The 27,493-nt window shown below is 40.9% G+C and overlaps 1 protein-coding gene across 1 annotated transcript in view; it reads left to right on the forward strand.

The window, feature by feature from the left end:
- Positions 1-24,769, forward strand: part of CD226 (CD226 molecule) — a 90,658-nt gene extending 65,889 nt beyond the window's left edge. Inside the window, exons 5-7 of the mRNA XM_005696957.3 lie at positions 15,578-15,677; positions 21,031-21,088; positions 23,934-24,769. Of these exons, the coding sequence (XP_005697014.2) occupies positions 15,578-15,677; positions 21,031-21,088; positions 23,934-24,047 (272 nt within the window). The 3' untranslated portion in view covers positions 24,048-24,769. The remainder of the gene's footprint in view (positions 1-15,577; positions 15,678-21,030; positions 21,089-23,933) is intronic.

The following is a 27,493-nucleotide window of genomic DNA, read 5'->3' on the forward strand; positions in this document are numbered from 1 at the left end:
TCGTAGGCATTGGAAAAGACCCTGAAATGATAGGCATGGTGGCTGTCTGAGCTGGTCCTCGCCGGGCTCCCAAGTAAGCCTGTTTCCATGACCTGATATGATGAACATCTGCCTTTTATGATCTCTTCCTCCAGAGAAAATCATGTCATGATAGCTTATATGCTGGAACCACAGGACTAGAGTCTCAGAGCACCGGTGTTGCAAGTTCAGTATTCTCTACCAATACAGACCACCTATGGTTTTTAGCCCGTTTAGTCGTTATTAAAATCCTGGATGATAACTGGGTATCCAGATGAAACATACTGTTTCCATCATCATAAACAAGTTACCTGTTCAGTCGGGGCCCTCTTATGTCCTTGTAGCTTTACTTTGGGAGGAGGAAACAGCAACCCACTCCTTTATTCTTGCCTGGAAAATCCCATGGACAGAGAAACCTGGTGGGCTACAGTTCATGGGATCGCAAAGAGTCAGACACGATTGAGCGACTGGAGCACACATCACAGCTTTACTTCACATTTGCCTCTGCCCACATCTTTCTTTTACGAGTCACCGAATAATAATAAAAAAAAAAAGCAAGCAGTCAGTCAGTTTGTTTTATAAGCCCTGCATCTTGATTTATTCATCTTTCCTAAAGCACACAATCCTGGAATTTTGGCCTGAAGTCATTTTTTGTATTTATATTTATATAGATAAACAAGATATTGAATTGAATGATGAAAATGGCCAGTTAGTGTCAGAGAGAAGGAAACGCTGAAACTCATGTTAAATTGATCTGATGGAGTTCTTGCCTAAGGAACCTTGTTGAGCGTTCACTGTCATCACTCCTGTAAACGAAGCAGTTGATGGTATTGTGTGTGTGTGCGCATGTGCGCTCAGTCACGTCCGATTCTTTGTGATGCCATGGACTGTAGCCCTCCAGTTTGCTCTGTTCATGGCATTCTCCAGGCAAGAATACTGGAGTGGGTTGCCATTTCCTCCTGCAGGGGATGTTCCCGACCAAGGGATTGAACCTATATCACCTACATTGGCAGGTGGATTTTTTTTTTTTTTTTTTTCACCAATGAGGCACCTGGGAATCCCTGAGTTGATGGTATTAGAAAGCAGCTAATCCTAGGAACTGTTTTTCTTTAAGTGGATCTTCATCCTCAGCCCGAATTTTAAATAATTTTTATAATGCTTTCCTCTCCCTAGAAGCTCAGAGTTCAGGGAGGAATTCAAATTCAGAAAAATGTACTGATTTTGCTCCCACTTAAAATCCATGACCACATTTACCTGAGAGACCTGTCTAATGACACCAACTGCAAAATAGCCATTTGTTCTTCCTTGTCATGGGTGATTTTTTTTTTTTAAATTTTAAAACATCTGGGAATCGTTAACAGCTTATAATGATCTCTTAGAGCCTTATTAGGAACCGAACGTAGATGATGGTGTGAATTTTTCCCCAAAGGCAAGTAGAAAACTTCTTAAATTTTTAAAAAGACAGTTCTTTGTATAAGGTTAATGGTATTTCATTCTTAATAGAAATTCTAGTTTTAAGTATTGCAGTTCAATTAGTCAGACAACTACTTCCAAGTTCAACTGAGATATTTCGAACATGTTCTGACCTGACCCTTGACAAGCATTCAAAGGTGACCTCGTTCGTTTTCAGAAGACTAGTATTATTTGAAAGAAAAAGAAATGAAGAATAAACGCAGGCCTGTCAGCTGTAGAGATACATTTTTGAACCCCCCATTTGTATTGTAAAGTTATGTATACTGAAATGATTCAGAGTTTTCTTTAAAGGTATTTATTCAACAGCATAGGGCTTCCCTGGTGACTCAGATGGTAAAAAATCCACCTGCAATGCAGGAGACATGGGTTTGATCCCTGGGTCACACAGATCCCCTGGAGAAGGCAATGGCAACCCACCCCAGTATTCCTGCCTGGAGAATCCCATGGACAGAGGAGCCTGGCGGGCTACAGTCCACTGGGTCACAAAGAGTCAGACACGACTGAGTGACCAACCCTTTCACATTCAACAGAAGAACATGCTTGGATAAATTTTTATAAAATAAATATTTTTCAATCCTCATTGATCCCTCTACACCTTATTTTCAGAATTAATTGAATGTAGTTCACTTTGGCTAAAACTCAGAAGTAACTATGATGCTCATAATCTTTTAAATATAAAAGTGGTTTTATTTAATTAACCCACAGGAGGCAATTCTTCCTTTCACGGATATAGGGTTGAGCTGTTTTAAGCTCTCCATAGTGCTGGTCAGGCATGTGAAACGACTTTAGCAAAGGTGAATGGTGAGTGATGAAAAATCCTGATCATTGCAATGATGGACATGGACAAGTAAAGAGTAATTGTTGAGATGAGAAGAAATGATGTTAACAAAGGATAGGATATTTTTTGTGACTTCAAATCAAAGAATCTTAAGGATGTGATGGATATGCAAATGACCCCCAAATCAGGGCCACATAGGAGGCGAGTTTACAAATATAAAGCAATACAGGCTTGCAAAGTGTAATTATTCTCCTGTTTGTTTTCACGTTTTATATTGAGCATTGAGATAAATTCTTCACTCTTTTAATGTGCATATGTGTATATGCATTTGTGAATTAAGATAACTGTGAATATTTGTTAGGAGGAACAATCTGCCAGATGGCAAACATTCAATAAATACATGTGCTTGTGTGGGCAATTTTACACTCACAGGAAACTCACAAATCCCAAATACTTTAATCAAAACAAGTTGTTTTGCTTTTATGTTGATGACTGTCTTTACTTCCTGGTCTAGTAAGTAAAGATATCAGCTTTGAAATCCAACCATGCAATTCTTTTTTTTAATGAAATCACTGGCTATTTTTAAAAATGGAGAGAATGGATGAAGAGTTAAACTCTAGAGGATAAAGCTGTAGATTTTGAAACTATTGCCAGATCCCTTGTTTCTTATAACCAGGCATTGACTTTTACATGTTTTGTAGGGCAATTAGTAAACATTTTTTCATGTAACATAACTTAAAGTTGGACAGAAAAATTAATATTCAGCCCAATGCTTTCTGTTTCATATTCTGAAACTGTCTGTATGACATTTATAGCACATTTATATATACGCCTTTATAAATGTCGTAGAGTTTGAGGTGTAAAGTCTTCTAAGGACCCGAGGGAAAAGTTATAAATATCAGTTATAAGGACTAAGTGGCACAAGGCTTTGTCTTGGCTGCTGTATGACAGCCTTGCGTATTATGTTTATGTCTGTGCCAGTCACTCTAAGGCTTACTGATAATTAGTCATGCTGTTGTCACAACAACTCTATTATTATCTACATTTTATGGATGAGGAAGGCGAGGCATGAAGAGCTTAAGAAACTTGTTTCAGGCTTCATAGCTAGTAAGGAGTGGGGCTGGGTTTCACAGCCGTGAAGATGGGCTCCAGGGTTCTTGTTCTTAACCATGGCACTGAATTACTTCTACAAGCAGAAGGAAAAAAAAAACATTATTGCTATCGACAGCAGCATCACAGGAGAAGCTGGCTATGGTGGAGTTCCACAGCCTTGCGCTCTTCCTTTTGGGAAGTGAATAGGTATCATAGATCACCTACTGAACCAACACATGGAGCAGGAGTAGGCAAAGGAAGAGGGGTTTGATCGCTCACTATTTTCTTCCAGCCCCTGTGCTTACGTGTGCTCAGGTCATCTAGGTGCTGTGTCTGTGGGTTCCCCACTGACTCATCCCCTTTCCTGGGGCTTGTGAGTATCGTGAAGTCACGTGAGGGAGGGTGTTCACACAGTCTCACGTTGTTTAGTCTCTAAGTCATTACTGACACTTTGCGACCCCCTGGACTGCAGCACACCAGGTCCTTCACTGTCTCCCGGAGTTTGCTCTAAGTCCTGTCCACTGAGTTGGTGATGCCATCCAACCATCTCATCCTCTGTCAACCCCTTCTCCTCCTCCCCTCAATCTTTCCCAGCATCAGGGTCTTTTCCAATTAGTCAGCTCTATGCATCAGTCTCATGAAGGACAAGCAAAATCAGGTTTCAGGTATTAGGGTCTGGAGGTGAGGGCTGGTCCAGTCCATGCCAGGAACTGATGAGGGGACTTTAGGAGTAACCCCCGAGCAAAGGAGAGTTAAGGTTCTTGCTGGAGAGAACTGGTGAGAGCTCAGCTCTCAGATGGCTTCTCAGCTTTGCAACCAGCTGCCTCCTAGGTCTTCACCAGACCCACCCAGTACACTTGCCCCGTGGGAAAGCTCCGCTCCCTTGAGCAACTTCCCAGGAATCAGCTCAGAGTTCCCCACATCACCCTCCTTCCATTTTAAGTCTCCTCCGTCTCCTTCCTCTCAAATCCTGCTCTTCCTCTAGGTCTTGTAGACGATAAACGACCATTGAAGCCAGAGCTGGAGTTATTAGCTATCAGAATAAGGGCAGTGAAGGCTTAACCCTCAGAATCTCCCAAGAAAAAACAAAAGTTTCTTTTCTATGTTAAGTATCCTTTATTTGAACAGCTAAATACATAAAATATTTCAATGGTATGTTATGCCCACCATGTCTTATTGCATGGGTGAAATGTTCATCTGGATTTCAGTGGAACATTTGAAAAATTTTCCCATAATAGCCTCTTCGATTAGCATCGTAGTGACACTGTAAGGTAGAGTTATACTTGGTTAAACGACAGTAATAACAACAATGTGTTGGGGAATTATTAGAAAAAAAATCTTCTCCCTACCCAGAAAACTGCTCCACAAGGGTAGAAGGGAAAGAAAACAATTTTATTATTGAATAAGCATTAAACCAGAATTGTGATATGCGTCACAGGCAGTCCACTAAGAGACTGCAAAGATAGAAGTAAATCTTAACTTCTCATAGAGTCCCGCAGATGCAACTATACATATGTTTTCAAGGTAAACAGTAACTAGTCCTTGAGTAGGAGGACTCGGTAACATCATTTGTCTTGCACAGCTCCTTCTAAATTCACCTGGCATCCGGAGTGACCACCTGTGTTGGCTAACTGGCTTTATCCAAAGGAAAAATGAGCTTTTTACATCTTTACAGCTGGAGGTCGTTTTGCACCTTGAAGCATGGTGCCCTTGGAACTTAGACTCCTGTCTTCCCACAGAACTGGAAGATATGCGCTCTCTCTTCCTTGATGATTGCATTTCAAAGAGATGGCCCTGATTTATCAGATTGAAAGGATACACAGCAATATCAGCTAATGGAAAAGATGGGCGGGGCAAAGTCAGGATTGGCTGATTCCCAGAAAGAAAACAGGTGTTTAGCATAAACCACATTGTATCAACAGTTCAGACTCAATAAACTACCTTGGCAGTTAAGAAAAGGTGAGAATGCTCTCCAAACTCAACTTCCCACACACCAGCCAAGGGCAAACCTTGTAAGCAGGGCTTTCTAAGGACAGTGGTGTTGGGGCTGCTACACTGACTCCTTTCTGCACACTGATTCACCACGGAAGTGAGCAAGATTGTGCAGGTCTTAACATTCTTGTTGTTGTTCAGTAGCTCAGTCGTGTCTGACTCTTTGTGACCCCATGGATAGCAGCATGCCCGGCTTCCCTGTCCTTCACCATCTCCTAGAGCTTGCTCAAACTCATGTCCATCGAGTCAGTGATGACATCCAACCACCTCATTCTCTATCATCCCCTTCTGCTGCCTTCAATCTTTCCCAGCATCTGGGTCTTTTCTAATGAGCTGGCTCTTTGCATCAGGTGGCCAAAGTATTGGAGCTTCAGCTTCAACATTGGTCCTTCCAATGAATATTCAGAATTGATTTCCTTTTGGATTAACTGGTTTGATCTCCTTTTAGTCCAAGGGATTCTCAAGAGTCTTTTCAACACCACAGCTCAAAAGCATCAATTCTTTGGTGCTCAGCTTTCTTTATAGTCCAACTCTCACATCCATACATGACTACTTGAAAAACCATAGCTTTGATTAGATGGACCTTTGTCGGCAAAGTAATGCCTCTGCTTTTTAATATGCTGTCCAGGTTGGTCATAGCTTTTCTTCCAAGGAGCAAGTGTCTTTTAATTTCGTGGCTACAGTCACCATCTGCAGTGATTTTGGAACCCAAGAAAATAAAGTCTGTCGCTGTTTCCGTTGTTTCCTCATCTATTTGTTGTGAAGTGATGGGCCTGGATGCCATGATCTTAATTTTTTGAATGTTGAATTTTAAGCCAGCTTTTTAACTCTCCTCTTTCACCTTCATCAAGAGGCTCTTTAACTCCTCTTTGCTTTCTGCTGTACAACAAAGGGATTCAGTTATATTAATACAAATATATACATATATATATATTCTTTTCCACTATGGTTTATTATAGAATATTGAATATAGTTCTCTCTGCTATACAGTAGACCTTGTTGTTTATCCATTCTATGCATAATAGCTTGCATTTGTTGCTCTGAACTAATCCACCCCTCCCCCACCCCACTCCCTTGGCAATGAGTCTGTTCTCTGAGTCTGTGAATCTGTTTCTGTGTCATAGATAAGTTCATTTGTGTCATATTTTATTTTACTTTTACATTTTTTTAGTTTCAGCATTTTATTATACTTGTTTTTAATTAATTTTATTGGAGTATAGTTGATTTACAATGTTGTGTTGTGTCATACTTTGGATTCTGCATGCATGATACCTTTATTTTGAGGAGGAATAGTTACTATTCACTCTGAAGAAAAATTAGAGGTTGATGTCACGGTCCTTTAATTCTCTGCAAATAATTTATTCCCTAGGACCTTCTTGCTATAAAACAGGGAAAGGTTTCTGAAATACAGAGAGTATAAAATTGATTTGCACAAAGAAGTTTGACCTTTGAAAACTTGGAACCATATTACCATGCCAAAAACTGCTTGATGCATATTTCAGGCATATAGGAAAGTTCAACAAACTCAAAGCTACCTTTATTTCCAGGGGTCCCTGAAACGGGCAGCCATCCTACACATGTTTATCAACACCCCATTTACCTTTCCCAAGAAAGGTGAATCTAGTTACAGAAACAAACACCCTCGGTTTTACATGATTAGAATAACATGGAATTTCAACATGAAAGAACAGAAGTTAGTTACTTAACTCTGATTTTGAATGCATGCATACAAAATTAGCACACTCTTGATGATTTACGTTATGTGGTGCTCAAATATATAAAGCACCTCTACATGTTTTATCTATTCAGTTCAGTCGCTCAGTAGTGTCCAACTCTGCGACCCCATGAATCACAGCACGCCAGGCCTCCCTGTCCATCACCAACTCCCGCAGTTCACTCAGACTCATGTCCATCGAGTCAGTGATGCCATCCAGCCATCTCATTCTCTGTCATCTCCTTCTCCTCCTGCCCCCAATCCCTCCCAGCATCAGAGTCTTTTCCAATGAGTCAACTCTTCGCATGAGGTGGCCAAAGAACTGGAGTTTCAGCTTTAGCATCATTCCCTCCAAAGAAATCCCAGGGCTGATCTCCTTCAGAATGGACTGGTTGGATTTCTTTGCAGTCCAAGGGCCTCTTAAGAGTCTTCTCCAGCACCACAGTTCAAAAGCATCAATTATTCGACGATCAGCTTTCTTCACAGTCCAACTCTCACATCCATACATGACCACTGGAAAAACCATAGTCTTGACTAGATGGACCTTTGTTGGTAAAGTAATGTCTCTGCTTTTCACATGCTATCTAGGTTGGTCATAACTTTTCTTCTAAGGAGTAAGCGTCTTTTAATTTCATGGCTACAGTCACCATCTACAGTGATTTTGGAGCCCCCCAAAATAAAGTCTGACACTGTTTCCACTGTTTCCCCATCCTATGAAGTGATGGGACCAGATGCCATGATCTTCGTTTTCTGAATGTTGAGATTTAAGCCAACTTTTTCCCTCTCCTCTTTCACTTTTATCAAGAGGCTTTTTAGTTCCTCCTCGCTTTCTGCCATAAGGGTGGTGTCATCTGCATATCTGAAGTGATTGATATTTCTCCCGGCAATCTTGATTCCAGCTTGTGATTCTTCCAGTCCAGCGTTTCTCATGATGTACTCTGCATATAAGTTAAATAAGCAGGGTGACAATATACAGCCTTGACGTACTCCTTTTCCTATTTGGAACCAGTCTGTTGTTCCATGTCCTAACTGTTGCTTCCTGACCTGCATATAGGTTTCTCAAGAGGCAGGTCAGGTGGTCTGGTATTCCCATCTCTCTCAGAATTTTCCACAGTTTATTGTGATCCACATAGTCAAAGGCTTCAGCATAGTCAATAAAGCAGAAATAGATGTTTTTCTGGAACTCTCTTGCTTTTTTGATGATCCACCGGATGTTGGCAATTTGATTTCTGGTTCCTCTGCCTTTTCTAAAGCCAGCTTGAATATCTGGGAGTTCATGGTTCACTTATTGCTGAAGCCTGACTTGGAGAATTTTGAGCATTACTTTACTAGCGTGTGAGATGAGTGCAATTGTGTGGTAGTTTGAGCATTCTTTGGCATTACCTTTCTTTGGAATTGGAATGAAAACTGACCTTTTCCAGTCCTGTGGCCACTGCTGAGTTTTCCAAATTTGCTGGCATATTGAGTGCAGCACTTTCACAGCATCATCTTTCAGGATTTGAAATAGCTCAACTGGAATTCCATCGCCTCCACTAGCTTTGTTCGTAGTGATACTTTCTAAGGCCCACTTGACTTCACATTCCAGGATGTCTGGCTCTAGATGAGTGATCACACCATTGTGATTATCTTGGTCATGAAGATCTCTTTTGTATAGTTCTTCTGTGTATTCTTGTGACCTTTTCTTAATATCTTCTGCTTCTGTTAGGTCCATACCATTTCTGTCCGTTATCGAGCCCATCTTTGCATGAAATGTTCCCTTGGTGTCTCTAATTTTCTTGAAGAGATTTTTAGTCTTTCCCATTCTGTTCTTATCCTCTATTTCTTTGCATTGATTGCTAAAGAAGGCTTTCTTATCTCTTCTTGCTATTCTTTGAAACTCTGCATTCAGATGCTTATATCTTTCCTTTTCTCCTTTGTTTTTTGCCTCTCTTCTTTTCACAGCTATTTGTAAGGCCTCCTCAGACCGCCATTTTGCTTTTTTGCATTTCTTTTCCTGGGGATGGTCTTCATCCCTGTCTCCTGTACAATGTCACGAACCTCATTCCATAGTTCATCAGGCACTCTAGCTATCAGATCTAGGCCCTTAAATCTATTTCTCACTTCCATTATATAATCCCGTATAATCATAAGGGATTTGATTTAGGTCATACCTAAGTGGTCTAGTGGTTTTCCCTACTTTCTTCAATTTAAGTCTGAATTTGGCAATAAGGAGTTCATGATCCATAGCCACCCCCATAGCCACTCTGGTGTTGATTTCATCATCATTTTGCAGTTGCTAAGACAAGTGTCCAGAAGTTCAAGTGTCTTGTATTGGGGTCTTCCAGGGAAAAGAATTAGAAGACAGAACTTAGACCCCAAGTCTTCCCTTCTCAATCTGTTCTTTTCAGCAAATCAATATCTTGCTTGGGACAGGTTGGATATTTGCATCGTACCGTTAGTAAACAATTGGAATCGACCTGATAATGCTGAGTCTGTCCACTAACACATCCATCCTGTGGGAACACACAGGATGTGTATATCCCGTGTATATACCCTGTGTATATCCCGTCTGTACCTAGAGGGAACTTGAATACTTCTCCTTTTTAATGGGATAATTCAGCACAGATAACTTTTACTGGTATCTATCATGACCTTTCCAGAGCTGGCTAGAGAGAGGGTCAGGACCTGTGAGTTTTTCCCAGCATGTTATTTTGATCCAGATATTTAGGTTTTGAATTACCTGGTCTCCCCACTCCCTGACCCCACCCCAGACCGTAATAAAGAATGAACTGTAAACATCAATCCCTGCTCTTGCCCGCCTGGCTCTGAGGAATGGACCAGGAAGCATTTCTATCCAAGCCTTTCTAAAGAAAGGTTTATAACTCAGCCATAAATACTTGTCATCGGCAGAAACGTAGCTGGGAGGGCTGCAGTCCTGGAGTAAATTATTCATTTATATCTCTCACTGACGTGCTTTAAATTGTTTTAACTGTATTTATCTTTTCTGATGGGTGGGAAAATAATGGCTTTATGGTTCACGACACTTCTGTCCTCCCATGAATCAACACAGCATGGGGATGAAAATCGAAAAAAAAAAAAAAATCAGCCAAAAGTGGCTGCCTGAGATGAGACAGTAATTCTTCTTTCTTTAAGAGAGGGGCTTGAGGGCTGACATTACTCAAGTTAGGATCTAGTAGCAGAATTTAGGAAAAAGTCAGCATTAGGAACCATTGAGTGACTCCCTAAAGCTTCCACCACCGTTTGCTTTTCCCTTTTGTTTCTGGTTTTAGTCACAGAGGGCCCAGCAAGTTGTGTGGTTACACTAGCCCCGGCAAGTATGGTTCACATTAATGCAGCCGAGGAGTGGGAGGCACAGAAGAGGTAAAAGACAGGATTACCTATGGACTGCCCTGGCAGGCCAGAGGTTAAGACTTCATACTTCCAATGCAGGGGGCACAGGTTTAATCCCTGCTTGGGGAACTAAGATCTCACATGCTGCACTGCCTGGCCAAAAAAATTAAAAAAAAAAAAAAGAAAGAAAGAAAGAAAGAAAAAATTTTAAAAAGTAGTATTGGCTTTAGGCCGAGATATCTGGATTGTCATACCTCTGCAGTATGATTGAATCTCTACCAGACTCTCATGATTTTTGTTTTTACCCACCATTTCATCTCTAATGCCAAGTACACACTGTGCCTTAAAACACTACGTGTTAAAAAATGAGTCAGTAAGATGGATCTGAGTCCAACATTTGCTAGAGAGGTTAAAAAGAGCCAACATACTTCACATGAAAAAATGTGAAGAATCTGAAAATTTGATTTTGGTTTTATAAGTGAGCAGCGTGAAACAAATCACCAAACTTTTTAGCGGTTTTTATTTAATTATCATAATGGAGAGCTTAACAAAGAAAGCCATTGTGATTCTTAAGTGTTCTGAGTACAGTTCTGCAGAGAAACTCTCTACGTCCTGCACTTTAAATATAACCATTAAAAACTGGCAGAGTTTTAAGCAGGCAGACCTCTAAGTTTTTCTACTGTTTTTTTTTTCTTCTGATTATTATCATTTAGTACATTTGGAAAATAGCAAAAAGCCTAAAGAAATAATTGCTTTTAATTCTATTCCCTGAAGCTCATCACTTTGAAACTGTGGCATGCTATTTTCTGGCAGGCTTTTTTTTCTCATAAGTTCTGTCCTCTATTGAGATATCTTAGCATACGCATTTGTGAATTCTGGATTTGAAATTTTACTTAACTTTCTATCTAGAGTCAACAGTTTTCCATTTCGTTGGAATTCTTTACATTCATCATTCTAACGTCCAGGCTCTGATTCTCAAAGAGGTGGCCCCAAACCAGCACCACACAGGACCTGCAAATTCTAGGATCCTCCCAGACCTGTGTGCTCAGTTGCTGAGTCATGTCCGACTCTTCATGACCCCATAGACAGTAGTCCACCAGGCTCTTCTGCTACCAGGTCCTTCTCTCCATGGAATTTTCCAGGCAAGAAGACTGTGGTGGGTTGCCTTTTCCTTCTCCAGGGGATCTTCCCAACCCAGGGATTGAACTCGAGTCACCTGTGTCTCCTGCATTGACAGGAGGATTCTTTACCACTCGCACCACCTGGGAAGCCCTCCCTAGCCTACTGAGTCAAAAACTCCGAGGGGACCACTCAACCATCTGCAGTTTAACAAGCCCCCTACTGATGCTAGTTACATTTGAGACCCTCCACTATGTAGTCTTGCTTTAGTCTGCTCTTGGAAAATAAGGTGTTTTTTTTTTTTTTTTTTTTGCTGTTCTAAATGTTTCACAAAACTCTTTGTTCACATTTCTGAACATTTTTATAGAGAAAAAATTGATCAAATGTGCAAGCAGCTCATGAAAGGATCGATGTACAGAGAATGCTTTATTCCTAGAGGCTGGTCGTGGTAGATTTCGCTCCCTAGATTGAACTTGAGGTCATCCATCTTGCCACTGGCTTCCTTTCATGCAAATTTAAGTGCTTTGGTTAATAAGTTATCCACATCCTTCTCATTGTCTTGCTTAGTTTTCTCTTAATAACAAGGGTCTGTTAAAGATGCTAACTGATTTTCTTGTTGCTGTATGTTGTTTGTGATGACTTTGACTTCCAGATACTTTTCATTTTGACCCAGTTGATCCTATGTATTTGCTTATTTGTATAAACTGGAAACTCATTTCTCATTGCAGAGATTAAATAATACTCACATTTTTCTCATGTTTACATTTAAACATTTAGATCTCTGTAGTCCACCCAGATTGGTTTTCTTTCTTTTTTTACTGTAATTAAGATCTAAATAATATTTCAAAAAGTAGGTAAACTATTTTCCCAGAATACTGTCAATTAATTTTTTGATCATAACAGTCACATGAGTGTATGTTCCTCGGTTCTTTGTATTGTCACAACAAAGATTTGGAGTGACGGACATTAAAGCCCCCTCGGCATGTCACAGCTCTCAGGTCTCGAAAGGACCATGTTATAGCTCTTAGACAAATCAGTGTTATAGCTCTATTTTATTTAGAAGACAGCAGGAAAATCCATCTCTGAGGTGTGAGGGCACATGGATCCAAAGACGTGAAGAGAAGAGCGCCCCAGCGTGCGGGGTGGGGGGAGAGAGAGAGCGAGCTAGCTTTGGCTCCTCTTTTCATATGTTTATCTCTCCCTGGGCCTGTCCTATGTAAATTGGGCCAGCCAGGAGTGTTGTTTGTTTTACCTGAGGTCCTCACTCCGGTCCTCGGACCTTCTTTTGTTTTATTTTCGCGGGCTTTTCCCTTCTTTGTCTTTTAGCCACCGCCATTTTGGACTCCTTTTCCCTATTCTGCCTACCTAAGCCATGCCCGCGGGGCAGCCCAAGATGGGTGGGTCATGGTGGAGAGGTCTGACAGAATGTGGTCCACTGGAGAAGGGAATGGCAAACCACTTCAGTATTCTTGCCTTGAGAACCTCATGAACAGTATGAAAAGGCAAAATGATAGGATACTGAAAGAGGGACAGGGAGGCCTGGTGTGCTGTGATTCATGGGGTCTCAAAGGGTCGGACACGACTGAGTGACTGAACTGAACTGAACTGAACAATAACTTTCATTTTTTTCTTTCACGATTGTTCATTTGACTTAACCTTAGCATCTACTGTATTCAAATTATGTCAGCATAGCAACTGTGGTCCTTTTATAAGCCTGTGTTACAATGTAGAATAACTTCAGATATTTTGTTTACTTTTTAAAATGTGCCAAGAACTGAAAAATGCTAATTTATTATTTGATTGGGAGAAAATTCCCTTGTTCCTTTTGCAGTGGTGATTCAATATATTTTTGTTCTGAATAAATTTCACTTTTCTTCTCTGCATCATATCTGAACAAAACCCCATCTTCGATGCTACATACAAGGTCTTTAAAGTGTTCATATATTTTTCTACCTTTATTCACCTTATAGGTTAAACAAATTTATAGAGTAAAAATAATGTTTATTATATGATTTAGTCTTTCTTTGCAGTAAACCTTACCAAAGAATGAGTGAAGTAAACTTTGAGCTCTTATCATGAAAGAAAATCTCAGCTAAATAGGGAGCCAGGAAGGAAGAAATCATCTGAATGAGAGATTGGGAAGACTGCTGTGAAAAGCATGGTTTTCAGGATGCCATGGGATTCCAGACAGCCTGGGAATCAGGAAATTAAAGCTCAGTTTCAAAAGGATGGGCAGTTGTGCTGGTCTCTGCCATAGCTGCCCCTTTTCTGCAGGAGGGGGGCCTGGAAAATTTGCCACCTAAAGAGAGATGGCCATAAAGACAGTACCTTTGTTTCCATTCAATCCCACTTCCATCAACAACATATTCTGATGTCTTCTTGCAACGAGCTCTGTGGGTGGCGGTGGGTGAGGGGTGCTGTGGGCAGGAGGACATCTGGAAGATGAGATGGTCTCTGATCTCATGGGATTTCGGTCCAGAGGGGAGCAAATATTGCTCATTTGAATATTGCCTCATTAGACTCTTATCCCAACTCCGCGATGTAATTAGGAGTGTTGGCATCACTTGACAGTTGGAGCAAGGCAGGCAGAGAAGGTTCGGAATTCGCTGGAGGTCAAATAGCTAAATAGTGAAAGAATCAGTGTGAAAATTTCAGATTTTCCCCGATTGCTGGTCTGTCCAGTTAATACCTGAGTTGGAAAAGTAACATACTTTTCTTGATTATTTTTATGCTAAACTGTCATTAAGTAGACAGTATTTCTTAAGCAAAATTCTACTTACAGATATCAAAATTACATACTGTTGTGATGTACTTATTATTATCAGAACTAAGGAGTAGTCTTCATTTTTTAAAAAAGATTTTTTTTTTTAATGTGGACCATTTAGAAAGTCTTTATTGAATCTGTTACAATATTACTTCTGTTTTATATTTTGGGTTTTTGACTGTAAAGCATGTGGAATCTTAGTTCACTGACTAAGCATTGAACCTTCATCCCTTGTAGTGGAAGGCAAAGTCTTAACCGTTAGATCACCAGGGAAGTACCAGCAGTAATCTTCATTTATATTTTAGTTTGATAGTTTTTTTTTTCCTACTAAAGATTCTGTGTTTCTGATTGGGAGTTCATTAGAATGAAGTGCTACCTACCGTGAATAAATGCTTTCTATTCTTATTCTTCTTAAGGTGTCAAACCCACTATTAGATCAAGGAAGTAAGGAAAATCTGTGAGGATTCAGAGATAGTTAGGTGACTCTGAAAGAAGTCTTTTCCCCCTACTCATCCTATGTTTTTTAAATTGGATTCTTTGTTTTATATACATTGTTATTCTGTGATGATTAACATTCCATGGGAAATAGATGGAGAAACAGTGGAAACAGTGTCAGACTTTATTTTTTGGGGCTCCAAAATCACTGTAGATGGTGATTGCAGCCATGAAATTAAAAGATGCTTACTCCTTGGAAGAAAAGTTATGACCAACCTAGATAGCATATTCAAAAGCAGAGACATTACTTTGCTGACTAAGGTTCGTCTAGTCAAGGCTATGGTTTTTCCAGTAGTCATGTATGGATGTGAGAGTTGGACTGTGAAGAAGACTGAGCGCCGAAGAGTTGATGCTTTTGAACTGTGGTGTCGGAGAAGACTCTCGAGAGTCCCTTGGACTGCAAGGAGATCAGCCCTGGGATTTCTCTGGAAGGAATGATGCTAAAGATGAAACTCCAGTACTTTGGCCACTTCATGCAAACAGTTGACTTATTGGAAAAGACTTTGATGCTGGGAGGGATTAGGGGCAGGAGAAGAAGGGGACGACCGAGGATGAGATGGCTGGATGGCATCACTGACTCGATGAACGTGAGTCTGAGTGAACTCCAGGAGTTGGTGATGGACAGGGAAGGCCTGGTGTGCTGCGATTCATGGGGTCTCAAAGAGTTGGACACGACTGAGTGACTGAACTGAACTGAACTGAACTGAACATACCCTTTTTAAATTTTCCCAACTTCCTCTCTATTCTAGCTTTAGCTGAATTTCTAATTCCTCCTATAATTCATTTGTTTTTTTCCTCCTAGGTGAAACCAAGAACACATACATCCCCTTTGTGGCTGGTGGGGCAGTTCTGCTGTTGCTGTTGGTCCTAATTACCACCATCACTGTCATTACTTATAAGAGGTGAGTACTGGAACTCCTCCTGAGTAATTCTGATGCTCGAATTTCTCTATTAATGACCCAGTAGCTGGCTGAGCTGTCTTAGGACTCATGCACTGAGGCCACATCCTTTAAACGCTGGTCTTAAAGGTAGAGGAGGAGCAGGGGCTGTGGAGGTGTTAGAGGAGAAGGCTAGAGCAGTTCATCTCAGAATTAGGAGGAGTGGGCCGTCTGCCCCCTCATCCACAGGTTCAACTGCCTGTCTGCAGCTGTATCTGTCTTCTTCCTCCTGCAAACACAAAAGGCTGGCAGGTGAGGGGCGAGGTGTGTGTGTGTGACAGAGGGGTCGGGGAGGGGTGGATTCTGAGGACAAGACCAGGGCTGAACACTCATTACACGTGTGCTTGGTCATGTCCAACTCTTTGCTCCCCCAGGAACTGTAGCCACCAGGCTCCTCTGTCAGTGGGATTCTCCAGGCAAGAACACTGGAGCGGGTTGCCATTTCCTCCTCCAGGGGTCTTCCTGACCCAGGGATCTATCCTGCATCTCTTGTGTCTCCAGCATTGGCAGGCAGGTCCTTTATCACTGCACCACCTGGGAACCCCCAACACCTTCATTTATTCATTCATCAAATATTTATTCTGACCACGGTGAAGGAGATGTGATGGCACGCACATTCTAATAAGCAAACAATGTGATTATAAATGGTTATATAATGTCCGAAACAAGTAATATAGGTGCCTTTATTACAGATTATTGAGAAGAAAGGAGTTGGGAGGGGCTACCCTAGAGAGAGCAGGGGGTCACCTGGCTTCTTCTAAAGTCTCCTACCTTTTATTGGCTATGACACACTTGGGAATTTTCTAGGATGTTCTTGGTTGGCCATTCCCTCCTAGCTGCCCCACATTCATCAACTCACCAGTCTAGGTATTTGTTGCAATCTTATTTGTAGTCACATTAGGTTGGAATCATTCCTTGTAACTCGTGATTCTAACTAATGTATTAATTTATTTATTAAGTTATTTTTAATTGGATAGTTGCTTTACCATGTTGTGCTGGATTCTGCCATGAAACAAGCTGAATCAGTTACTTGTGTATGTATTCAGTTTAGTTCAGTTGCTCAGTTGTGTCTGACTCTTTGCAACTCCATGGACTGCAGAATGCCCTCCCTGTCCATCACCAACTCCCGGAGCTTGCTCAAACTCATGTCCATTGAGTCGGTGATGCCATCCAACCATCTCATCCTCTGTCGTCCCCTTCTCCTCCTGCCTTCAATCTTTCCCAGTATCAGGATCCTTTCCAATGAATCAGTTCTTCGCATCAGGTGGCCAAAGTATTGGACCTTCAGCTTTAGCATCAGTCCTTCCAATGAATATTCAGGACTGATTTCCTTTAGGATGGACTGTTTGGATCTCCTTGCAGTCCAAGGTACTCTTAAGGGTCTTCTCCAACACCACACTTCAAAAGCATCAATTTTTCAGCACTCAGCTTTCTTCACAGTCCAACTCTCACATCCATACATTACCACTGGAACAACCATAGCTTTGATTAGACAGACCTTTGTTGGCAAAGTAATGTCTCTGCTTTTTAATAAGCTGTCTAGGTTGGTCATAACTTTTCGTCCAAGGAGCAAGCGTCTTTTAATTTCATGGCTGCAGTCACCATCTGCAGTGATTTTGGAGCCCCCCAAAATAAAGTCTGTCACTGTTTCCATTGTTTCCCCATCTATTTCCCATAAAGTGATGGGACCAGATGCCATGATCTTAGTTTTCTGAATGTTGAGCTTCAAGCCAACTTTTTCACTCTCTTCTTTGACTTTCATCAAGAGGCCCTTTAGTTCCTCTTTGCTTTCTGCCATAAGGGTGGTGTCATCTGCGTATCTGAGGTTACTGAGGTTATATGTCAACTGCGTATCTGAGGTTATTTCTCCTGGCAATCTTGATTTCAGCTTGTGCTTCATCCAGCCCAGTGTTTCTCATGATATACTCTGTGTATAAGTTAAATAAGCAGGGTGACAATATAGTCTTGACATACTCTTTTCCTGATTTGGAACCAGTCTGTTGTTCCATGTCCATTTCTAACTGTTGCTTCTTAATCTGCATACAGATTTCTCAGGAGGTAGGAGAGGTGGTCTGGTATTCCCATCACTTGAAGTATTTTCCATAGTTTGTTGTGATCCACTCAGTCAAAGGCGTTGGCATAGTCAATAAAGTAGAAGTAGATGTTTTTCTGGAACTCTCTTGCTTTTTCAGTGGTGATCCAATGGATGTTGTCAGTCTATGTATATCCCCTCTCTTTCAGCTTCCCTCCCATCCATCCCTTGTGTTAAAGTCTCAGGGAAAGAAGGAACCAAACTTTTGATGTCTGCTCTTTGAAAGTCTGACATTGTCTGACACACATTTATTATATGTTTGTTGAGTGAATGACTACATCCATCTCCACTCCTCTCCCCCAGTAATACTAATGTACACACACACACACACACACACACACACACACACACACACACACACACACTCATGTGTGCTTGTTGGTAGGATTTCCCATAGGTTTCTCCATCTTATTGCCATGCCGCCAGCCTGCAACTCTCCAAAAGTGGCCCTCACTGCTCACCTGCCTTCTGAGATCCCTCCAACTTGCTTGCCCGCTCCCAGGTATCTCTCTCCTTCTAACTCATCTGACGTTCCCTGGTTCCTCTTCTAAAAGTTAGACTGGCCACCTTGTCTCCCTGTTTAAAGACTATTTATTGTGTTTCCACTGCAACCAGAATAATGCTAAACTCATTAACCTTGTGTCACGGGTGCCCTCTGTTCAACCTGATTAATCTAACCTCAGTCTAATATTTAGGAACTTCCCTGGTGGCTCAGATGGTAAAGCGTCTGCCTGCAATGCTGGAGCCCAGGGTTCAATCCCTGGTTTGGGATGATCCCCTGGAAGAGGAAATGGCAACCCACTCTAGTATCCTTGCCTGGAAAATTCCATGGACGGAGGAGCCTGGTGGCCTACAGTCCATGGGGCCGCAAACATTTGGACACGCCTGCGTGACTTCACTTTCTTTCAATCTAATATTCATTTGTATTTTCTAGTTTGCTTACTCTCCTGATATTGACCAGTTGTATTAAAATACAGCTTTTATTCTGTGAACACACCCGACTCTTCCCCTCTGTGATGCCACCAAAATGCCGGTTTCCCCAGGTTTAGTCTCAGTCCTGCGGATGCTCCGGTGCAGGAGCATGTCCCCTCTGGGAGGCTGCCCTGCACTCTACCTCCTGCCAGCAGACGGGAGGTCCGTCCAGAGTGCCATCGCGCCTCTCACCCTCCCCGCCTCGCAGCCTGCTTTGCAGTTTAATCATTTCCTCCTCGCTTGTCTTCCCTGCTATTCATAATGGCAGGGGTTGTGTTTTGTTCATTTCTTCGTGCTTGATGGCATTTAGTGCTGGTCTTTCCAAACAGTGGATGGGCCACAAGCATTTGTCTAATTAAGTTGAAACATGAAACTGTCGACGTCCCTTTCTCTGCATCGTGGGCTGCCCTCCAGTCAATCCCTGGTCAGAAATGAGCAAATCGATGTGTGGAACCCAGGTCGTTAGTGGCAGTGAGGGTTTCTCCCCTGCTTCACCTTGGTTCAAAAAAAATGTGCCAAGGGCCAACGTGACAGACGGAGCACGTGGGAACACGAGGAACACAGCGGAGAGAGACTGAGTGACAGGCAGGTCTCGGGAGGGTCACAGGTGTCAGCCAGGATGGATTTTGAGTCATGAGAATGCATCAGTTTCACATGAATAGCTAAATGGAACAGTAGAATATATTGTTCTACTTGGTTAAATGTGATAAAAAGAAGATTAGTGGACCTGAATGCACGATCATGGCCAAAACCACAAAGCAAAAATTGAGTGCTCTTTTCTACCCTGTTGCTAGTATCCGTTTGTGGTCGTTGCTTAGAAAAGAAACATCTTGAAAAATAACCCAAGGGCCTGACAATGACCTTCTGAACTGTGTTTAACAGTGTTAAAAAAAAAAAAAAACTCTTTTTTTTTTTTTTTTTTTAACGTTTAAAATAATCTTGCCGCTTCAGCTTCAGATGCGCTGACCTGGAGAGAAGCCAAAATACATCACAGGGTGCCTGAGGAAACGAAATCCTTCCTTCATGCTTGGTACGCACCCAGAAGCCCCTGGGCACCAAGCACCCTTTCCTTCTCCAGGGGATCTTCCTGACACAGGGATCGAACCCACATCTCCTGTATTGGCAGGCAGATTCTTTACTGCTGAGCCTCCAGGAAAGCCCATACAGTGCTCCATGTTAGTTATATCTCAATAAAACTGGAAGAAAAAAAATCATGTTCTGTTTTCTTTCATCACATTGTATACACTAAGGCTTATGTTAAAATATATTTCTTTACACATGTATACACACAGATACACATGTATATATATATTTATATATATTTGGACCTACTTAGAAAGTTAACTCTATGTTATGATATAACAAGCCTTGTGAATGATAATTTAACAATGAATCAAAGGTCATAGATCTGCATATATTTCCTCACTTGTGAAAAGAGTTTGATCCCTGAGTCAGGAAGATCCCCTGGAGAAAGACTTGGCAACCCACTGCAGTCTTCTTGCCTGGAGAATCCCATGGACAGAGGAGCCTGGCAGGCTACGGTCCATAACGTTGCAAAAAGTGGGACACAACTGAAGGGACTCAGCAAGCAAAGCAATACAGATGGTTTAGTGAAATGCCTGAAAGAGTCTGTAAAGCTTAGTTCTTTTGTCATTGTCATCCAAGAAGTTACACTGTGGGCATTTAAAAGGAACTTTTAATTGTGGGATATGTCTGAGATTATTTGGAGAAGGTTGTCAGTCATATATGTAATAACCCACTCTGCAGCATTCTTTAGTAAACTCCCTGAGATTAATTACTAAGCTACACTACTGGATATCCATTTAGTTGCCTTTGCCATTTGTGAGCACATTGGAGGATGTAGGAAAAATGCAAAAATTTAGGTCAATGGAATTTTGAGTGACTACATATAAAGCAGCCATGATCAACTTCAGAATAATCACTAAGGGTCAGGGTGCAGGTGAGGTATAGAGCGTTTGAAATCATGAGAGTGCTGGGACTTCCCTGGTGGTCCAGTGGTTAAGACTTCGCCTCCTAATGCAGGGGGTACAGGTTCTGTCCCTGGTTTGGGGAGCTGAGACCCACATGCCTTGCGGCAAAAAAACAAAACTTAAAACAGGAGCGGTATTGTAACACATTCAATAAGGACTTTAAAAATGGTCTACATCAAAAAAAATCTTTGGAAAAAAAAGAAGAAATACTGCTAGTGCTGACATGTCATTCTTAATTTCTCTTTTGTACATGCGTTCCCAGAAGGAAAAGGCAACAGAAAAGAGGCCTATTTAAAGACTTCTGGATCACACAGAATAGGGTAAGTGTTCTCAGAATAGTTACTCACCCCTCCCCCCCAACTCTTTCTTGCATCCTAAGTGTCTTGGTAAGTCAGTCCATTTTGCAGCTTGCAAGCTTCTTCTTTATTCTCAGTAACCTAACCACACAGTCGCCTGTTGTTCAAGTCTCAGCTATTTGATGAAGCAGTTCTTTTCTGATTTAGTCTCCTATGATTTGCCGACTAAGGTCTGGCTAGTCAAGGATATGGTTTTTCCTGTGGTCATGTATGGATGTGAGAGTTGGGCTGTGAAGAAGGCTGAGCGCCGAAGAGTTGATGCTTTTGAACTGTGGTGTTGGAGAAGACTCTTGAGAGTCCCTTGGACTGCAAGGAGATCCAACCAGTCCATTCTGAAGGAGATCAACCCTGGGATTTCTTTGGAAGGAATGATGCTGAAGCTGAAACTCCAGTACTTTGGCCACCTCATGCGAAGAGTTGACTCATTGGAAAATACTTTGATGCTGGGAGAGATTGAGGGCAGGAGAAGAGGGGGACGACCGAGGATGAGATGGCTGAATGGCATCACTGACTCGATGAACACGAGTCTGGGTGAACTCCAGGAGTTGGTGATGGACAGGGAGGCCTGGCGTGCTGTGATTCATGGGGTCACAAAGAGTCAGACACAACTGAGCGACTGAACTGAAATGAACTGAACTGAACTGATGGTTAATACCCTTGGACACTGTTTTACATCCATATAAATAAAGGAGCAAGTACACTTAAAATAATAGTCAACATTGCACATTTAGGTGCCACCATCGGAGGCCTGCAATGACAAAATTACCACAAAGTGGGTGACTAGAAAGAAGAGAATTCTGTTGTCTCACAGTTGTGGAGGGCTGAAATCTAGAATCAAGGTCTCCGCAGTGTCAGGTCCTTTTTGGCAGGAGGCTCTGCTCCATGTTTCTCTCTCAGTTGCCGTGGTTATCAGCGATCTGCAGCTTGCTGACACATTGCTCAAACCTCTTCCTCTGTCTTCACATGGCGTTCTTCCGCGTGCACATGTGAATGTCTGTGTCTCTTCTCCGTTTCTTTTAAGGGCACCAGTCATATTGAACTAAGGGCCCATGGTTCTTCAGTACGACCTCCTCTTAAACTGTGACAACTGAAGCAACCCTATTTCCACATAAGGTCACATTAATGAAGGTCTAGGAAGTACATACATTTGGGAGTGATGCTATCTGACCCGGTGCAGGGCATGATAATATTTCTGTGTCTTGAGGTTTTTGTGAGGGTTAAATTAAATTGAACTAATGCATAGCAAGCACATAAAAGGATGCAATACAGGATATTCATTACTATGATGATGTTTGGATTAATTGATTAACTGATTGATGTCTAGATTATGAAGCTAGAGACCCTTCTGCTGGGCAGCAGGACTCGGGTTAACTGTGACATTGTTCCCGTGTTTCTACCTGCTCCTGCTCCTTCATGTTTAATTGAAAGAGGAAGAAATTTACTTCTGGGTTTGCAGATAAGATGTATGCTTATTTTCATGCTCACTCATTGTCTCCACTGTAGGTCAAATATTCCCTCTAATGCACATTAGTCTGTTTACAAAATCTTACAATAAAACATTTTCCCGATTTTATCTAAAATTACATCCATTTCTCTTCAATTAAATTATTTGCACTTGAATGCTACATGGCCAAAACGTCTAGTATTAAAAAGCTTCTGACAATCCAGTGTGTGCACTTCAGACTTCTTAATAATCTCTCAGTTTAGCTTTCTTCTTCTATTAAGGAGTTACTCTTTGCAAAACAAATTTTTGTCTTCCTCAATAACTCATGTTTTGCTCTGGGCACCAAGTGCAAAGGCTGGAGAAGTCTGGCTTTGTTCTGTCACATACGATTTTTGGGTCTCTTCTCTGTCCTTAGCTGTTGTCCACTCAAGCCAATGCAAAGGCACACGTACTGCTCTCAATTCCAGGGGAGGAAAGGCGCTTTGCAACTTCCTGCCCTAGATATTCAACGCTTCCAGGCTTCTGCAGGCTTTTTGATATTTTGAGTGGCAATTAGAAAGTTAGATAGTCAGCTGGTCTGTCAAAGTTAGACTTCCTTGATTCTTCAGGGGCTCTTTTAAAAAAGACAAATTGAGTAGATAGCAATAGCACTTGAACTTTCCTTTTACTTTCTCTGTGCAAACACCAACACCACTCTAAGTTTTCAAGCTATTCACTACTCACCAAAAGGCCTCTCTCTCCTCTTCTTCCTCTTTTTCATTTCTGTCCCCTGTTCTCTCTTCCCGCTCTCACTTATGCCTCTGTATTTTCTGTCACACACATACATACGTGTGGTCAAAGTGACTTGATTAGCTAGAGAAGATTAACGATTGTAAAAGATCGTCTTGAAAGTGAATGTAGTCTTCCTTTTGTAATTTTTAAGTTGTGTTCAGTTGCTTATTCCTAAGCCAGGACACGGTGTACTTTAAAAACATTTCTTTAGTAATTCATCCATTCAACAGAAATTAATGGTTATCCACTATGGGAAAATACTGTACTAGACCTTCCATATAAAAATGTGAATTATTGTTCTCTTTGAAATAGCGTAACTTTAGGAGAGAGAATTTTGCATCTAAAGAGGCAATTTATACCCCTCTATATCAAGTGATAATCAAGACTAATCTCTGTTGTATCTCAGAGTCATGAGATCAAGAATGTGATTTTCTCATGGAAAGTCCATGCAATGAAGAGAATGTTTTATGAAATTAATTGTAATAGAAATTTGACCTATATTATGGATGAATTGAGGAGAAATTTGTTTTGAGTGTCTTGATTAAGTGCTGAAATGCAGTGAATTATTAATATCCTCTGTGTTTATCTTTCTAGGCAACCAACAACTACAGAAATCCCTTCCCTCCCAATCCACCATCAGGTGGTGCAGGAGAGGACATTTATGTCAACCACCCGGTCTTCTGTCTTGGACCAAGGGCTAGAGTCTAAGCCCATCATAGGAGAATGTAAATGATAACTGTTATGTACATGGATCATCATAAAATGTCTTCCCACTATTTACTGTCTACCTTGGATATTGATTGATCAAATTTATTTCATTTGACAAGAAAAATACTACCTAACCATAGAGAGCATTCTTAACAGATATGTTTTAGAAAACCTGACTCTAATTAGCTTATACATAAAAGGAAACATTGAATCATGTAATGGGACAATCCAGGGAAGATCAAGCTTCAGGGAAGGGTTATTTGCCAGGGCTTAAAGATTATGTCCAGAATTAAGAATGGACGAAAGACAGTTTCTGGATCCCCTGTCACAGCATTGGATCTACTTCCCTTGATGTTAGCCTCACTCTCCTGCAGGCTCTCTGCTTGTGTTTCCAAGATGACTGCCGACAACTCTCAGCAAGTCATAATCCTTGTTTCTGCCTGGTAGAGAGCAAGCACATTCGATGACTTGTCCATTGTTAAGCCGTCATCATGGCCATAAAGGAAACCAACCCTGAATATCAGTTGGAAGGACTGATGCTGAAGCTGAAGCTCCAGTACTTTGGGCACCTGATGGGAAGAGCTGACTCACTGGAAAAGACCCTGATGCTGGAAAGACTGAAGACAAAAGACGAGGGAAGCAACAGAGGTTAAGATGGTTAGACAGCATCACTGACCCAGTAGACATGAATTTGAGCAAACTCCGGGAGAAAGTTGAGGACAGAGGAGCCTAGCGTGCTGTAGTCCATGGGGTCACAAGGAGTCGGACATGACTTAGTGACGGAACAACAATAACAACAACTTGGCCAGGAAGGGTGGGTGGGCTACGTCAGTTAAGGGCTCGCTAGAGCTGTGTACGAGTGGGGCCCAAGTCCATTACTGGGAAGGAGAGGGGAAGAGGCTGAGGAGGGTGTAAGGAAGGAGGAAAAGGGATCAAAGAGTAGGAAGGTACAGAAAAACTTTTTTTGCTTCAAAGTTTTGACCAGGTACACAGCTTGGCCTCATGATATGACTCGCAGAGCAATTAGACTATGGCTGCTGTTGTCCAAATTCTAGGTGGAAGCAACAATGAAAAGTGTTTGTCAAACTCAGTAACGGTCACGGCCACCTTGAAACCACAGTGATTTGGTAATGACAAAACAGTGATCATTCCTGTCTCATGTCCTCATTACTCATCTTTAAAATGTCCTCATTTCTAAAAGATTCATCTCAAAGATTCATTTAGGTTCCAAAGTTGGAGACTTGGCATGATAATCTGAAATGAACCCAAAGCAAATTTTCACATTGTCTGGATTCTGAAGCTGTAATTTACAGTTTTAGCAAGACAGTGGATATGTTGTGGTTTTATCTTTAAATACCATGCACACTAAATAGTGCAATTATTCTGTGAATTATGGAAACTGTGAGTGCCCCTAACTGTTTCAGAAGGGAAAGAATGAAAATGATCACTCCCAGTTGTACTATGTATGTGCAATGAGAGTTAGCTGTCATTTTTATTTGTTTGCTTATAGATACTTATATCTGGATTCAAGAAGTGTTTCCACAGATATATTTGTAACAACGTAGGCAGGCAGTTTTACAAGAAAACCGTCTACTGTTTTGTTAACTAGATCAGATCTATGAAAGTGTCCCTTGCTGACTATCCATTTGCACGGTGAAGCAAACTTGGCATCCTTAAAAAGATAAATGACTTCTTCCTAGAAGTTAATCAAAATATTACTTTCTGGGAGATTCTGATAACCAATCCTCTGGGAGATCCTGATAACCAATGACTAAATGACATAGGTGAGAAGTAAAAAATTTCTACCATGGCGACATGATTTCACGGAGGATTTTTATGTAAACCACTTAATGTGTGGTTTACAGAAACCACAGTATTTGAAATTTGTCTCTTTTTCCATGGATGTTTTAAACTTTTTTTAAAAAGCCTCTCAAAACACTTATGAGAATTATTTACTCTGTCCCTTCTTTTCTAAATTCTTCATCTCCTGGGTTCAGAATTTTTACGGATTTGGAACCTTCTTAAGTCCTGCTGAAATTTCTCCAACCTCCTCTGTAGATCCTGCTGCACTGTCATCTGTTATGCCATTGAAACTCTGTTCATTCATTTTCTTTGGACATCTTTACTTAACAAAGCACTTTCATTGTATTCTCTTTAATATTACATAAACTTGCTAGAATTGTCAACTGTGCCTAATATATTAGGGTTGAAAGTTCTAGTTATATATATATATATATGTATACACATATATATATATGTATACATATATATGTAAAACTTAAGTCGCTCAGTCATGTCCCACTCTTTGTGACCCCATGGACTGTAGCCCATATATACATATATATGTAAAAGTTAAGTTAAGTCGCTCAGTCATGTCCCACTCTTTGTGACCCCATGGACTGTAGCCCATGGACTGTGACCCCATGGACTGTATCCCTCCTCTGTCCATGGTATTCTCCAGGCAAGAATACTGGAGTGGGTTGCCATTTCCTTCTCCAGGGGATCTTCCTGACCCAGAGATCGAACCCAGGTCTCCCGCATTAGAGTCAGACACTTTAACCTCTTAGCCACCAGGGAAGAGCATATATATATAAAACTATGCCTACTGTATATGTATACAATATATGGTATCCATAGTAGGTATATGGTATATATAGTATGTGTGTATATATACGTACACACACTAGCACACACACATATATATTTCCCTAACCTACTGTACCTACTATTCCAGTTGTTACTAAGGAAACAGATCTGCAGCATGAAAGGTCAGAATTGAATTAAATTATGTGTTAAATCTTTTCTGCAAGGTGCTATTTAGGAAACAAATGCTTCCTAAGGTTCTTTTTTACATACATGATTTTTATTGGTATTATATTAAATAAAATCTATGTTTTCTTTGACTGCCATTCTGTTAGTATCTGTAAAAGTAACCAATTACAGGGAGTTGCTGTGTGGTGACAAGGTAGGTAAGTCTGTTAAATGCTGTCATAGAGTACACAGTTTTGTCAGGGGAAGAAGACATCTTATTAGCCTACAATGATTAGGTATTGATTATATTATCATCAGAGAGACCTTGAAACATTATTTAAAAGCCTTTATGCGCACTGGGAAAATAGAATAGGAATTTCATTAAATTGAAATTCTGCTTATAAATGGGAGGCAGGTGGATGAGGTTATAATTTTTAGCTAGTAAATACTGATACTTATAGAATTTTAAGTAATTAAGTTTATTACTAAAATGTACATTTAAAATATATTATCCATTTATACAGAATTAAATAAAAATGACTTAACTTTTATTGTAAATAACCAAATTATGTTGGTTTTTCTAAAACTATATTAAATAAAAAGTCCAGCTGCATTGCAGTAATTTTCTAATTTGGTAGAGTCCACATTGAAATTAGAAGTCACTGTAATCAAAGTGCTTCTCCTTGATTTTTAAT

This window comes from Capra hircus, chromosome 24 (assembly GCF_001704415.2).
Source record: "Capra hircus breed San Clemente chromosome 24, ASM170441v1, whole genome shotgun sequence".
NCBI lineage: Eukaryota > Metazoa > Chordata > Mammalia > Artiodactyla > Bovidae > Capra > Capra hircus.